Genomic DNA, 16,191 nt, shown 5'->3' with positions numbered 1-16,191 from the left:
TGTACAGGACACCAGGGATGAATCCTAGACAGAAGGTATATTTCCCCACTAGTTCATTTGTGGTTCCTTTAAGGGAGAGCTCAAAAGACAGTTTTTAGTACTCAAAGGTTTCTACCTATGCAGGATGAGGTTCTGGGGACATATACTGAGAAATTCTGTAGCTTTTCATAAGTTTCAGCCACAAATGTCACCGTATTTCAAGCAACTATTATGTAAAGAATTGGGGTGCAAGTAGATTGGTAAATGCCATTTTGAGTGATTTTGATCATTATACAACCCATTTTGGATCACGTTATTGCTGGAAACTAGGAAATGACTGTAGTTGAAAGCTATTTGAAAGACACTTGGTTTCTACAAAATTGCCTAGTGTATGTATAACCAACAGATCATGAGGGGGTTTCCTGAACAGAGTTCAGATGGAGAAGCAACACATGAAATTGACAGCAAGAACAAAAATATAAACACCTAGGAAAATGGCAAAATTTTGTATTATTAATTATAACATCTTCGGTATTAACATGAGCTCATATGCCAAAAATGGAGCATTCTACATCCTTGTCGCTCCTAATGATTTTTATGGGAATGTTTATTACTTAAAGTCATTATATTCACCTCTCTTGTGTGAAATGAATTCTATTTTTTGTCTAGTCTGTATGAACTCATATTATTGCCATGCTTTTATAAAAATGTAGAAATTTTTTTTTATTTTGCATATGTTTTTCTTTGAAACTATATACAATGCTTCTTGTAAATTATATATTAAACTGAACATTTAACTTCTATTTCATTCAGAAATAAGGAAATACGGTATTCTGGAAACAGATGAAAACAAAAAAATCACAGCTTTACTGGAAAAACCTTCACCCACAGATACAACATCAAGACAAGCTGTAAGATTTAAATTTGTGTATCTAATAACCATGAAGCATACAAATTTGTGTTATGTTTGTTAATGCGTAATGTGTTATTAAGTGTTGTGAGGATACAGTATGTGCCTTTTGAGTACTGCAGCTCGAGGAGCATAAATAGTAAACCTAAAGAGTATAAAAAGGTGCTGTAATTTGCAGTAGCACTAAATTTAGGAATGCCTTGTGCAGCAATTAGATATATCAATGGTTTAATGGAGGAGGGGAGATTGTGACATTCATCTGACCTTCTTCCAATCACAGAAAGTCTTCCAAAGGCATCCAATGAAAAGAATAAAGGACTTTTTTAGAATGTAGGAGGTATACAATGAGCAACCTGCTATGATCAGTGAACTTGAGCTGGAACTACAATCTCAGTGCTTACAGTACAGGGCTGAATGAAAGAAAAGGATTTATTGAAAGGAGTTTCGGCCAAATGTGGGACAGGCATCAATAAATATAATTTATTTTTACACTGCAAATGGCCAAAATTTTTTTTTTCACCTGGCATTCACCTTTAAAGGATAAGTGTATTTTAATACAGTGTGCAGTGATTCATTTATTTTTTTACTGATTTGCTAAAACACAATGACTGAAACAGCACCAGGAGATTGCACAGTTGAGCCTGTTGTGAGCAGAAAATACTTATCTTCTTGTGTATTGTTCAGACGTACTCACCCGACAAGGAACTCCATTCCATTCTACAGATGTGTGATGAGAAGGATGTGACTGTTCCATACATGCAGGCAGCTGAAAGACCAGTCACTGCTTGTAAAAGGGGGCTGAGAATGCCTCCATTTTGCTTTCTGCCTGTAATATACCCTCCATATTCAGGCATCATCCAGGGCCACCATCTACTTCCTAAGGGATTCAGATTCGCCAAGGATAATACAATTATGTAAATCCTTATGTCTAAAAAATTATTTATATATACAGTGCTCAGCATAAATGAGTACACCCCTTTTGAAAAGTAAGATTTTAATTAATATCTCAATGAACATAAGAACAATTTCCAAAATTTTGACAAAACTGAGTTTTATAGAACATTTGTTTAGCTCATTGCATGAAAGTAAAGGTAATAATATAACTTAGATTACAAAATCTTGAGTTTTACTCAAATTAGATGATGCAAAAATGAATACACCCCAGAGCAAAAAATAGTCATTTTATTATTATTATACAGGATTTATATAGCACCAACAGTTTGCTCAGCGCTTTACAATATAACAGGAGACAATACAGTTCAATACAAGAGAGGGTTAGGAGGGCCCTGCTCCTTGGAGCTTACAATCTAAGAGGGAGGGGCTAGTGGTACAAAAGATAACTGTGGAGGATGGACTGGTAGGAGGAGTTGAAGATTTCATTATTAGCTGAGGGCAGGATAGGCTTCCCTGAAGAGAAGGGTTTTTGAGAGATTGCCTAAAAGTGAGCAGAGTAGACGATAGTCTGATAAATTGGGGTAGAGAGTTCCAGAGGATGGGGGAAGCTCTGGAGAAGCCCTGGAGATGAGCATGGGAGGAGGAGACAAGGGAGCTAGAGAGCAGGAGGTCATGCGAGGAGCGGAGAGTACGTTTTGGGTGATATTTGGAGACAAGATTGGTGATGTAATTTGGGGCAGAGTTATAAATGGCTTTATATGTTATTATTAATGTTTTGAATTTTATCCATTGGTCAATGGGAAGCCAGTGGAGGGAATGATAGAGAGGGGTGGCAGATACGGAACGGTTAGTAAGGTGGATGAGTCTGGCAGCAGCATTCATGATAGACTGAAGAGGGGATAGCCTGCGATGAGGTAGGCCAATGAGGAGGGAGTTACAATAGTCAAGGCGAGAGATAACAAGGGACTGAATAAGTTGCTTAGTAATTTCCGAGGTTAAGAACGTATCTTGAAGATGTTGCGGAGGTGAAGTCTACATGATTTGAACAACGATTGGATTTGGGGCTGAAAGGACAGATTGGAATCTAGGATTACACCTAGTACCCTGGCATGAGGGGAGGGACTGATGGTTGTATTATTGGTCTTGATGAAGAAGTCAGGGGAGGGGGCACAGGCTGGAGGGAATACTAAGAGCTCAGTTTTGGAAAGACTGAGTTTGAGGAAGTGGAGTGACATCTGTGCCGATATGTTACTACTAAGTGATATGTCACTACTAAGTCTAGTAATGCGAGAGGAGACTGAAGGGGTGAGGTGAGGAGTAGAAAGATAGATTTGTGTGTCATCAGCATAGAGATGGTACTTAAAGCCATGGGAGTTTATCAAGTGACCAAGAGAGGAGGTGTAGATGGAGAAGAGAAGGGGTCCATGGACCCCAGCATGAGCCCTGGAAAAATCTAGGTGGGCTTTTTTTGCATGGGCTTTAGGAGAGGCTTCCCTTGTGGACAACACCCTTGCATGCCATTCCTCTGCAGTTTATATTGTATTGTGTCACGGGAAACAATCACCCCAGTTTGGCTTTCTGTCGAGGTGTTAACCTCTGTGGACGGCCTGTACATCTTTGTGAGATAGTTGCAGTTCCATCTTTTTTTAATTTTTGGATTACTTTTGCTACGGTATTCTGAGTGATACGTAAAGCTGATCTTTTTGTACCCTTCACCTTTCTTGTGTAAAGAAATTATTTTCTTTCTTGGCCTTGTGACATTTCTCTTCCATGTGGTGCCACTGCTGACAGCATGAAATGAGAATGGGTTTTCTTTGTCAAGTAACACCCTTTTATAAATCAACTGTCTGCCGGCCACCTGTTTAATGAATAATTAGACTCACCTATACTTGAATTCTTGTTAATTAGGATTTTGTTGCACGCAGGAGCCCACGGAGCTCTGAAGGTCCAGCACGCTGTGCTGTCTCTTCAGAGAGCATGTGCCAGTGACATCACTGGCTGCATGCTGTGTGAATATATCCTAAATGATACAAGTTTAGGAGATATTCACTGTACCTACAGGTAACCCTTATTATAGGATTAGCTGTAGGCCCAACTTACAAAGTGGACTTTGCTTCCACTTTATTTTGTAAATGTACTTTAAATTTAAAGACAAAGTGCAAGTGAATAAAAAACATGTAGGTTGGGTTTACACTGTTGCTCTGCGGTGCTATTCATACTGGCTAGCATCTTAACAAACCCTGCAAATGCAATTTCAGCACACTGCAATGGATTGCCATGCCTTGTGGTGCTGTTTGTCACAAAATTGCTGTAAGCCTTTTTACTGTGCATTGCCAACTCATTCAAATGAAGTAGCATAATGTGTTTTAATGTAATGCATCATTTTAAATAGGCTGCTATGGGAATGAAAATCACTGCAACTAAGCATTTAAAATTCTTGACCATTCTCTGTTTTTAAATTTTTTTTTATTTCCACAATTAAGCAAACGTTTAGTACAGCAAGACAGATAAGAATTTAATTCCAGCTTAAAGTGGTTTTAAAGGCAAAAGGTTGAGTACCTTAATTCATTCGCTGCATTAGGACAAAAATCTTACAATAGCAACATCCCCCAGCCCCCCTTAAAGGAGAAGTACAGCTAAAGCTCGTTTGGTTGCACTTCTGTAGATCACAGGATTGCAGTTCGTTCTGCACTCCTGTAACCCATTTTCAGCTGATCATGGGCTAAAGTATGCTGACAGCTGATGTCATTCAGCCGGTCCAGGCTAGGGAAAGATTACGGATCAGGATCCACCTCAGAGCCTGGACCGGTAGCCCCAGTGAGCAGGGGGGGCAGAGCAGATGGCGGTGACTGACAGCAGTGCCTGATTACTCAGTTCTCAGCCTTAGAGCGATGGGGGACAGATGCAGAATCGGATTGATGTTGCATACACATAGGTAAGTATAATTTTAAAAAAATTAAAAAACCCAAACTTATCTTTTAAACACTTAGTTGAGTGCATTCCGGATTCAGCACTGTGCCGGGCTATCTTCTATCCTTGGTTTGTGATGTCAAACACTTCACTGAGAGCAGTGGGAGCCATTGGCTGCTGCTGTCGTCAGTCAAATCTTGTTTGGAGGAAGCTGTGAGTGGGCTGAGCTGCACTGTGTGTGTCTGTAGATGCAGACAACTCGGCTTGGACTCTAGCCCGTATGTCTGACCCCAGAGCAAACCGCTTACTATGGGGACAGAAACAGAAAAGGAAGAGCCAAGATCACCAGCGGGGGACCACATTCAGGGCCACTCTGTGACAGAGCAGGTAAGTGTACCATATTTATTACAGCCCCAATTCCAAAAAAGTTGCGACGTTGTGTAAAATGTGTAAAACACTTATTTTATTCAACATAGGAAATAGAAAACATATTAAATGTTATTTAAACTGAGAAAATATACTATTTAAAAAATAAAATAAGGTAATTTTGAAACTGATGGCAGCAACATTGTCTTAAAAAAGTTGGGGTGGGGGAAACAAAAATGTGGCAAAGTACAACCACAATTCCAAAAAAGTGGGACAGGCCATGTTTGTCACAGTGTAGCATCTCCTCTCCTCTTCTTTTTTTTTACTAACCTGTGTTTATTATTTTCCGACAATTATATTACAACAAACGAAAAAAAATGTGTCCAAAGTACAAAAACATATTCATATTTGTCCAGAGTACAGTCTTCTGCAGCAAAATGTTTTGTGCATACAAAAAATAATAAACAATTTGTCGAAGTATTTTAGACCAGTACTCTTACAGAGCATCAAGTAACCATAGTACATGCGGGTTGCAGAAGAGACATCTTAAAAGAGAAGTGTGGGATTGCTTTTTTTTTTTAAAATCATACTTACCTAGGTGAATACTGCATCTGTCCCCTGCTGGCTGTAAGTGTGAGAACTCAGCGATCACATGACCGCTGATCGCTGAGTTTTCACAGCGGCTCTGAGCAGAGAGCGGTGACTGTCAGTCACCGCTGTCTGCTCTGCCCCAACACCCCCCCAAAGAGCCTGTGGCTGTACTTCTCCTTTAACCAATAGCGACACTTCATCAGGAGACTGTAAAAGTGAAAAGATAAAGATAGAAAGCAGGATCAGGAAAGAACCAGACTAACATCCCCTCTTCTTTTAACCTCTTGCCGTCCGCCTGCTGTTTATAAACAGCAGGGCGGTGGCAGTCCAGGGGCGGGTTGCCGTTCATAAACGGCACCCGCCTTTTCTAGCTGTGCGTGCTCCCTGGGAGAACGCAGCACCGCGATCCGGTGTCCGCTGTGTCCTCCGGACACAGTGAAACACCGATCGTCGGACGGGACCTCTGTACGAGGTCCCGATCATGTGATCACTGATTGGCGAATCAGTGATCACATGCAAAGTAGTAAGCAAGATGTCACTTGTGACATCATTGCTTACTACGTGTGAAATCTGTGAATGATCACAGAGGTCACATGGTACAAGGCTATTCACAACAGCCTTGTACCATGTGACAAGCTGTGACCAATCACAGCTCAGTCAGTACTTTTCAATGACTGCAAGAATGCAGACAGAGAGAAAGAGAAATGATTGCTTTTACATCCTATATGGGTGTAAAAGCAATCAGTGTAAAAAAAAAAAAAAATCTTCATCACCCCCCACAAGTAGTACAGTGTCACCATGGTGACACTGTACTGCTAGGCTAACTATGTAAAAAAAATAAATAAAAATAAAAAATAATATTAAAAAAATAAAATAAAAATGTAAAAAAAAAAATGTTTAAAAATTATAATTTTTGGTTATAAACTAATTTGGATTTTTTTTTTACTAAAAAAATAACGGAATAAATTTTGGCCAAGATTTATGATGAAATATTTATTTGCAAAATTTTATTAAAAAAACTTTTTTTCAAAATATTTGGACATTTTCATTTACATAGTAAAAAAAATAAAAATCCCAGTGGTGAATAAATACCACCAAAATAAAGCTTTATCTGTCTCAAAAAAATGGTAAAAAATTCATATGGGTACAGTATTGCATGACCGTGCAATTGTCATTCAAAGTGTGATAGCGCTGAAAGCTGAAAATTGCCCTGGTCAGGAAGGGGGTAAAAGTGTCTGGGCAGGAAGTGGTTAACAACACTCTGTAAACATCTGGGAACTGAGGAGACTAGTTGCTGGAGTTTTGGGAGAGGAATGTTGTCCCATTCTTGCATATGCTACTCTAAAATCTGGATATATCTTTCAGCAGGGATGATGCCTTTCCTGATTTCCAAGCTGCCCATTCCATATGCACTAAGGCACCCCAATTCCATCTGAGATGCAGGCTTTTAATCTGAGCGCTGATAACAAGCAGGAATGCCCCTTTCTTCTTTAGTGTGGAGGACGCAGCGCCCATGATTGCCAAAAAGAATATAAAATTTTGATTCGTCTGACCACACAACAGTTTTCCACTTTGGAACAGACCATTTTAAATGAGCCTTGGCCCAAAGAAGACTAGATCATATTCCGGTATGGATTCTTTGCATGATACCTTGCATTTTTGGATGGCACTGCAAGCTGTGTTCAAAGACAGGGATTTTTGGAAGCATCCCAGAGCTCATGCAGTGATTTCCAATACAGAATCAAGTTCATTTTTAATGCAGTGCTGTCAGAGGGTCTGAATATCACAGCATCCAATCCATTCAACCTTGTCCCTGACACACAGAGATTTCTTCAGACTCTCTGTATCTTTTGCTTATATTATGTACTGCAGATGACAACATATTTAATGTCTTTTTAATTTTATGTTGCACAACAGTTGAGGCATTTGAGCTGTGGTTTTACTGCCCCCTTAATCCAACACAGTGGCCTGTTGAGGTTGTATACATGCCACTGCTGCAGCGAAAATTAAACCCCCTGTCAAATGAAACCAATTTAAGTGAATGGGACCACTCCACAACCATCCTGCAACCACGTGGTGCAGGTATTTCAAGATTAAAACAGGTGGTGAAGAGGTGACATACTGCCTCCTGAGAATCAGTCCACCGCAGATCACTTTTCCAGGGGATGGCATAGGTTGCAGCAATTGTAAACAAGCCTTTAGAGCTAATAAAAAATTTTTTTTTTTCCATTTGCCTGATGAAAGAAAGTCATGTTATTTCCAGATTTTTGGAGGGTCATGGGCTTACAACAGCATAATTTTACTCTAAGCTGCATTTAATGTTACACCCCTACTTTTTAGGTATATATATATATATTTTTCTTTCTTTTAGTGCCCGTGTTTCTATGTTTTCTCTAAACACACGGTACCGCTTGTGAAAGAGTTTCTCATCGAAAAGAAGGTAAAGGCTGTAAACTTCAATATTAGATGAGTACTTTGTAAGTATTGTCACATTCCACAGAAAAATATTACGTAGATATTTATTGTTGCTCCCCCATGTGAATACAAATGTATATTTTAGGGAGCATTGCAAAGATTGGTAACAAGCTAAAGCTGAACTTTTGACACTGTTCTGCAAGTTATATTGCTGAACTGACTTCTCTCCACTGTAGTTAAAATGGAACTAAACCCATTGATTCATGATTTCAAAAAACAGTTACATTCCAGGTATGCTGGGAATGCTAACCACAACACTTGCAAAGCAAATGGCTGCTGTCATAAAGTGCAGCACCAAGACAGTTGCAGATCAATCAGAAGCTAAGATAGCAGCTTCCTTGGCTGAAATGCATAAGAGGGTTTAGTTACACTTTAAGGCTTAAAGCGGAACCAAACCATGCTCTCCTTTTCATCCAAGGAAGCTGCTATCTTAGCCTCTGTTTGAAATGCAACTATCATGGTGCTGCACTTGTGACAAGTTATGACACAGGCCATTTGATGGTTTGACAATTTGGTTGAGAGAACAAGAAAATGTAACAGCTACAATCCCAGCATGCCGGGAATTTTTGAAACTGTAAGGGCTCATTCACACCATACGCACATGAAAACTGATGGAAAGTGATGTGCAGAGACATCAGTTTACATCAGTTTTCATGTGCATTTCAATGAGTTTTATACACATTGCAGATTCCTGTGTAGAAAAAAATCTGCATGTGATACCAGTGTTGTGGCGTGAACAGGGCATATAGAGAAAAATTGATTTTGTTGTGCCCATGCAGAATGCATGCAGAAAAACTGACGGCTCTGCACAATGGTGTGAACGAGGTCTTAAAGCGGAACTAAATCCATCAATTCAAAATCAATTCAAATTCAATTCAATCAATAAATTCTAAATACATCTGTTTTCAAAAAACAGTTACATTCCCAGCTTTTGCCAGGAATGTAACTGTCACATTTGCTTGTGCTCTTGACCACACTGTCGAATCATCAAATGGCTAGTGTCATAACTGATCACATGCAGTACCATGGCAGTTGCAGATCAAAATGAGGCTAAGATGGTAGCTTCATTGGCTGAATAGGATAAGACATTTTAGTTCCACTTTAAGGCCACTGCCTATGATTGGACAGTGAGAGATGAGCAGCGGACTAATAAGGTCCTTTCTCTCTCCTCCTGTCAGCTGTATACTGGGCACTTTATTGGCTCCTAGTGCTTTGTATATTATAAGTAAACACAGATGCGACACCTCCTGCACTCAGGGACCCAGATCAGTAGAGGTCCGATGGACCAATACTATTAGAGAGTATGGAAGTTCGTCCAGGACTGATTGTAGGCTGTGCATCTCTAACATGAAGCTGGGGAAGCTCGATACGAACTGTAGTGAAGAACAAAAAAATGAGCACATCGACCTTGCACATTACCTCAGTAAACAATTAGTTGATTTATTGATTTAGGAGATATACTCACAATAGTAGTAATAAAACAGGCATGTATAATCCAAAACCGAATCATACAATAAGGAGACACATGCGAATCCCATCCGAAGGGGAGACTCTCAGAGTGCCGCTGATGCGTTTAGAAGAGGGGGGTCCCTTCTTCATCAGAGCTAGCCAGACTGAGAGCACCTTCCTCTTTATATAGTCAGTATCAATGTGTGAGCCCTCCCAAAAAGGGAGGGACCAGCACATCCTAGGAGGTGGGGCCAACGTGTCACAAAAGATAAAACTATGTATATAACATAGAAATATATGTAAATAAAACATTCAAATGTCAATATATAGATACAATTGTAGATATAGAACTACCAATGGAAACATGCTAAAAATATGACACAGTTTTATAGTATACTAATATTCATTCAAACGTGACTAAAATTGTGTGTACATATTAAATAAAAATGAGTATATGAAAGGTGAACATCAAAGGGTTATGTCCAGTCCATAGATGCCATCAAAAATCGCATACAATGACCTGAATAAAATATTGTATTAAATTAGAATTACCTTAGAGTTGTACAAGGCACGGGACCACATATATAGTGGTTTGTATTAATTTCTATTTCAACCATGTAAAAGCAGCTCTCAGCAGTGACAATTTGGAGCTTTCAACTATTTTACATCAGTCAGCAAGTATCTGGAAGCCATTCTGACACAGTGGGGTATATTTACTAAAGCTGGAGAGTGCAAAATCAGGCTCACTTCTGAATAGAATAGAAACCAATCAACTTCTAACCTCAGCTTGCTCAATTAAACTTTGGCAATAAAACCTGGACGCTGATAGGTTTCTATGTAGAAGTCAGCCTGATTTCACACTCTCCAGCTTTAGTAAATAAACCCCAGTGTGTTAATCCATGTGTCAGATTTGCAAAATGGCAGTGGAGAGGGGAATTAAAATTGCAGAGTTAGTTCAGGTGGCGGTGGAACGCACGCCGGCATCCAAGACCCTACTGCGCATGCGCGATGCGTTCCAACCGCCATTTTGGCACAGAAATTGTTACAGGAGGAACGTTCAGCATCCGCGCATGCGCACTAAACTCCGGTCATCGTAGCAACGTTATGTGAGAGAGGGAGGGGAGAGAGGGAGGGGAGAGAGGGAGTTGTGGCTGAGCACAGCCACAGACTGTTTAGGAGCCTACTCACATTGGACCGCGGAACATAGAGATGCAAGTCTCTGTTCGATCCTCTACATAAGAAGGGAAGAAAATAAAAGAAAAATATTAATGATAATAATACTACTGTACAGGAATTGGGGACTTTAGCCCATCTTGGATAAAAAGGGTTAATACTGGGCAAACGAAGCAAAAAGAGGGGACATAAATTAATTGATCAGTAAGTAGTGAGTGCTGCCTGTAAATAGATAGATACATACATGAATGCATTAATAAATATATATATACATAAAATTAGTGGCTTAAAAATCAGTACATTTAGAATCAATCACGATTGCCAGAAACAGATAAATTAATACATTGAAATAACGGATGAATAAAAATTAAACTGAATTACAATAATAATTATTGAAATTAAAAAATTGAAATAGAAATAAATATAAAATGTAAAATTTGAATCGGAAAATTATTGCAGACATTGAAAATATAAACCAATACATATATTACACACACACACACACACATATATATATATATATATATATATATATATATATATATATATATATATGTATATAAATATCTCGAGCATCCTTAAGATGATGGATAAAAATTAATTTAATCTAAAAATTAAATAGACTATACCAAGGTGTGTGTTTCTAAATCATCATTCAAACCCTTAGGGGATAGGGTATCTAATGTAAAGATCCAAAAAATCTCTCTCCTGCAAAGTCTTTGGTATCTCCTGACATTATCCAGATCTTTTGGTATAGCCTCTACACCAAAGACTCTGATTCCACAGTAATTACTCTGGTGGACTTCTTTGAAGTGACGAGGGACTGAATAGTTATCTTTGCAATTCATAATATTACTTTTTTGCTCGCTGATGCGAACTCTCAGGGGGCGAGAAGTGTGGCCTATATACAGTTAGCCACATGGGCACATATATATATATATATATATATATATATATATATATATTTATTTATTATATGTATTAGTTTATATTTTCAATGTCTGCAATAATTTTCCAATTCAATTTTAAAATTTTATATTTATATTTCAATAATTATTATTTTAATTAATTTTCATTTTTATTGATCATTTATTTCAATGTATTCATTTATCTCTGTTTCTGGCAATTGTCAGGGCTCTGTCCTATGCAGAGGTGTTAGGAGGCCTCGCACCCCTGCCAGTACCTTGCATGGCTGCAGAAGTTCACATCAGCTCAAATTTGGCGCCAAACGGCCTTTATAAGGAAGCCCTGCCCTACTCTCAGGTGCTGGTTGATCTCTGGCTCCCTAGTACCTTCGTTCCCTTGCTATCCTGACTTGTGATTTCCTGTTAATGACTCGCCTTGCTCCTGGACCTGTCTGCTCTGTTTAACCCCGACCTGACCTGGCTTGTCTAACGGATCTTCTCTCCTGCTCTGTGTATGACCTCGGCTATCCCTTTTGACTACATCTGCTCCGATCCCCACCTGGCATCCGACCTTGGCTTGAACTGGTTATCCTGTGATCCTCTGTTCTCTAGAAGGCCTGCATACCTCGCACAGGTGCCCCTGCCTGCAGACCCCATCTCAGCACATCAGCTGTGCTCCTGGATGGACCACCAAACAAGCACTCCCACAGGCAACCTGTGCTACTCTGGGCCTGACTCCTGCTGTCCCACCTTCAGGGGAGTCTGGAACTAGCCGCAAGGGAAGTCATCTCTCCATTGGCCACTGTCACCAGGTACGTGATACAATCGTAACTGATTCTAAGTGTATGAATTTTTAAGCCACTAATTTTATATATATATATTTATTAATCCATTCATGTATGTATCTATCAATTTACAGGCAGCACTCACTATTTACTGATCTATTAATTTATGTCCCCTCTTTTTGCTTCATTTGCCCAGTATTAACACTTTTTATCCAAGATGGGCTAAAGTCCCCAATTCCTGTACAGTAGTAGTATTATTATTATTTTTATTTTATTTTCTTCCCCCCTTATGTAGAGGATCAAACAGAGACTTACATCTCTGTGTTCCCCGGTCCAATGTGAGTCGACTCCTAAACAGTCTGTGGCTGTGCTCAGACGCAACTCCCTCTCTCCCCTCCCTGTCTCTCCTCTTTCCTCTCTCCCCTTGGTCTCTCACATAACGTCACTATGATGACTGGAGTTTATCATAGTGCACAGATGCAGGCCGTTCCTCCTGTGACAATCTCTGTGCCAAAATGGCAGCTGGAACGCAACGCGCATGCACAGTAGGGTCTCGGATGCCGGCGTGCTTTCCACCGCCACGTGAACTAACTGCAGTTTTAATTCCCCTCTCCACTGCCATTTTGCAAATCTGACACATGGATTAACACACTGGGGTTTATTTACTAAAGCTGGAGAGTCCAAAATCAGACTCCCTTCTGCATAGAAACCAATCAGCTTCTAACCTCAGCTTGTTCAATGAAGCTTTGGCAATGAAACCTGAAAGCTGATTGGTTTCTATGCAGAAGGGAGTCTGATTTTGGACTCTCCAGCTTTAGTAAATAAACCCCACTGTGTCAGAATGGCTTCCAGATACTTGCAGACTGATGTAAAATAGTTAAAAACTCCAAATTGTCACTGCTGAGAGCTGCTTTTACATGGTTCAAATAGAAATTAATACAAACCACTATGGATGTGGTCCCATGCCTTGTACAACTCTAAGGTAATTCTAATTTAATACAATATTTTATTCAGGTAATTTTATCCGATTTTTGATGGCATCTATGGACTGGACATAACCCTTTGATGTGCACCTTTCATATACTCCTTTTTATTTATTTAATATGTACACACAATTTAGTAACATTTGAATGAATATTAGTATACTATAAAACTGTGTCATATTTTTAGCATGTTTTCATTGGTAGTTCTATATCTACAATTGTATCTATATATTGATATTTCGATGTTTTATTTACATATATTTCTATGTTATATACATATTTTTATCTTTTGTGACATGTTGGCCCCACATCCTAGGATCTGCTGGTCCCTCCCTTTTTGGGAGGGCTCACACATTGATACTGACTATATAAAGAGGAAGGTGCTCTCAGTCTGGTTAGCTCTGATAAAGAAGGGACCCCCCCTACAAAACACATCAGTGTCACTCTGTGAGTCTCCCCTTCCGAAGGGATTCGCATGTGTCTCCTTATCATATAATTTGGTTTTGGATTATACATGCCTGTTTTATTAATACTTTTGTGAGTATATCTCCTAAATCAATAAATCAACTAATTGCTTCAGTAAGCAAGGTCGGTGCGCTCTGTTTTTTGTTCTTCACTACGCTTTGTATATTATATCATAATCTGAGTGTAAAGTCAAATTCAGGGACTTTGGCTAGTTACTTTATTATCCCACTTGCCCTCTAGAGGATTTACCCCCCTTAATGACCAGGCCTTTTTTTCACACAAATAGAGCTTTCTTTTGGTGGTATTTGATTATGAACTTTAAGTTGTTAATGGAAAGTTATTTGAATTTAACCACCTCCCGCCCATCATATAGTCCAATGACAGGTGCAAGGTGGTTCTCTCGTTCTGGGAGGACGTCATATGACGTCCTCCCATTCTCACCACGCATGCGCGGCTCAGGGAGCGCGCAGTGCGGCGATCGGCGGTGCGCTGTGTCCCTAGGACACAGCGGATCACCGATTTGCGGAAAGAGCCGAAGATGTCGGCTCGGTCATGTGGTCATCTGTGTCCAATCACAGCTGATCACATGTAAACAGGGAAAGGCCGGTTATCGGCTTTTCTCTCCTCACGAGCTGTCACGCTGACAGCTCGAGAGGAGAGCCAGTAATCGGCATTCCGCGGAGGGGACATGTACACTGATCATCAGGGCACTGATGATCAGTGTGGCCCCAGAAGTGCCACCTGTCAGTGTCCATCAGTGCCAGCTGTCAGTGCTGAACAGTGCCACATGCCAGTGCCCATCAGTGCCACATCAATGCCACATATCAGTGCCTACCAGTGCACATCAATGCCACATATCAGTGCTCATCTGAGCTGCCTTTCAGTGTCACCCATCAGTGCCAGTCAGTGCCACCTATCAGTGCTGCCAATCAGTGCCACCTATCAGTGCTGCCAATCAGTGCCAGTCAGTGCCGCCTATCAGTGCGCATCAGTGCTGCCTATCAGTGCCCGTCAGTGCCGACTAACAGTGCCCGTCAGTGCCGACTAACAGTGCCAGTCAGTGCCGCCTATCAGTGCCAGTCAGTGCCATATATGAGCGCTGCTTTTCAGTGCCCATCAGTGATGCCCGCCAATGCCCATCAGTGCCACCTACCAGTGCCTCCTCATCAGTGCACATCAGTGCCACCTATCAGTGCCCATCACTGCAGCCTCATTAGCGCACATCAGTGAAGGAGAAAAATCACTTATTTACAAAATTTTACAACAAAAACTAAGAAAAAACTTTTTTTTTAAATTTTCAGCGGTTTTTGGTTTGTTTAAGAAAAAATTAAAAAGCCAGAGGTGATTAAATACCACCAAGAGAAAGGTCTATCTGTCACAAAAAAATGATTAAAATTTCATATGGGTACAGTGTTGCATGACCGCGCAATTGTCATTCAAATTGTGACAGCGCTGAAAGCTGGAAATTGGCCTGGGCAGGAAGGCGGTATAAGTGCCCTGTAGGCAAGCGGTTAAGTTGGTCACTTTATTGTGTTCTCTGATCACGTTTTAGTGTGTGGTTTATGCTATGTATGAGGGGTTAGTTTATATTGACACACATTTTTGATGGAATATTAAGGCATGGGTCCTGAAGTTTATATCAGGACCGCTGGTCACTTATTAATTGAACACTTGGATTTAAAGAACATTGTGGCACTTTGTTTATTTATTTATATATTTATCGTTAATTATATTTAATGGGTTAATATTTATAGTCACATGTCTGGATTATTTATTAGAACATTTCTATGATTTGATGTTGGGATAGTACTATAGTAGTGCTGCACTACATGATTTGTTTAGTTTGGTTCACTGTATAAGGTACCAGTTTAGATTGTGAGCGGCTTTAATCTCTAGGTACTCCATATAGTGCAGGAGGAATTTGTATTATTTACCTTATTTGATCACCTGGTCGCTTTTTATTTTTAGCGCTATAAACAAAAAAAGTTTTGAGAAAAAAAATTGTTTTTGAAAAAAAACGATATTTTCTCATTTCTGTGATAAAAATATCCAAAAAAACTAAAATTTCGTCATAAATTTAGGCTAAAATGTATTCTACTCCGTGTTTTTGGTTAAAAAAATCCCAAGAAGTGTATATTGATGGCTTTGTGTGAAAGTTATAGCATCTACAAACTATGGTACAGATAATGGAATTTACACAGCTTTTACTTTCTGACTACCCATCACATTTCTTGAGATGCTAAAATACCAGGATAGTACAAACACCCCCAAATGACCCATTTTTGGGAAGCAGACACCCTAAGCTA

General features: G+C 39.7%; 1 protein-coding gene across 4 annotated transcripts in view; it reads left to right on the top strand.

The window, feature by feature from the left end:
- LOC149443722 (uncharacterized) overlaps window positions 1-16,191 on the top strand; it is a 143,788-nt gene that overhangs the window by 38,000 nt on the left and 89,597 nt on the right. For 3 of the 4 annotated variants that reach the window (XM_089655352.1, XM_089655356.1, XM_089655354.1), the window contains 2 exons: window positions 793-890; window positions 8,022-8,090. In XM_089655352.1, the coding sequence (XP_089511478.1) occupies window positions 793-890; window positions 8,022-8,090 (167 nt within the window). Of the gene's footprint in view, window positions 1-792; window positions 891-8,021; window positions 8,128-16,191 lie in introns of all 4 variants that reach the window. The other variant, XM_089655355.1, reaches the window with a different exon arrangement.

This window comes from Staurois parvus, unplaced genomic scaffold (genome assembly GCF_062004578.1).
Source record: "Staurois parvus isolate SC_StPar_1 unplaced genomic scaffold, SC_StPar_1.0 ptg000836l, whole genome shotgun sequence".
Lineage (NCBI taxonomy): Eukaryota > Metazoa > Chordata > Amphibia > Anura > Ranidae > Staurois > Staurois parvus.
This window is presented reverse-complemented; position numbering and strand designations above follow the sequence as displayed.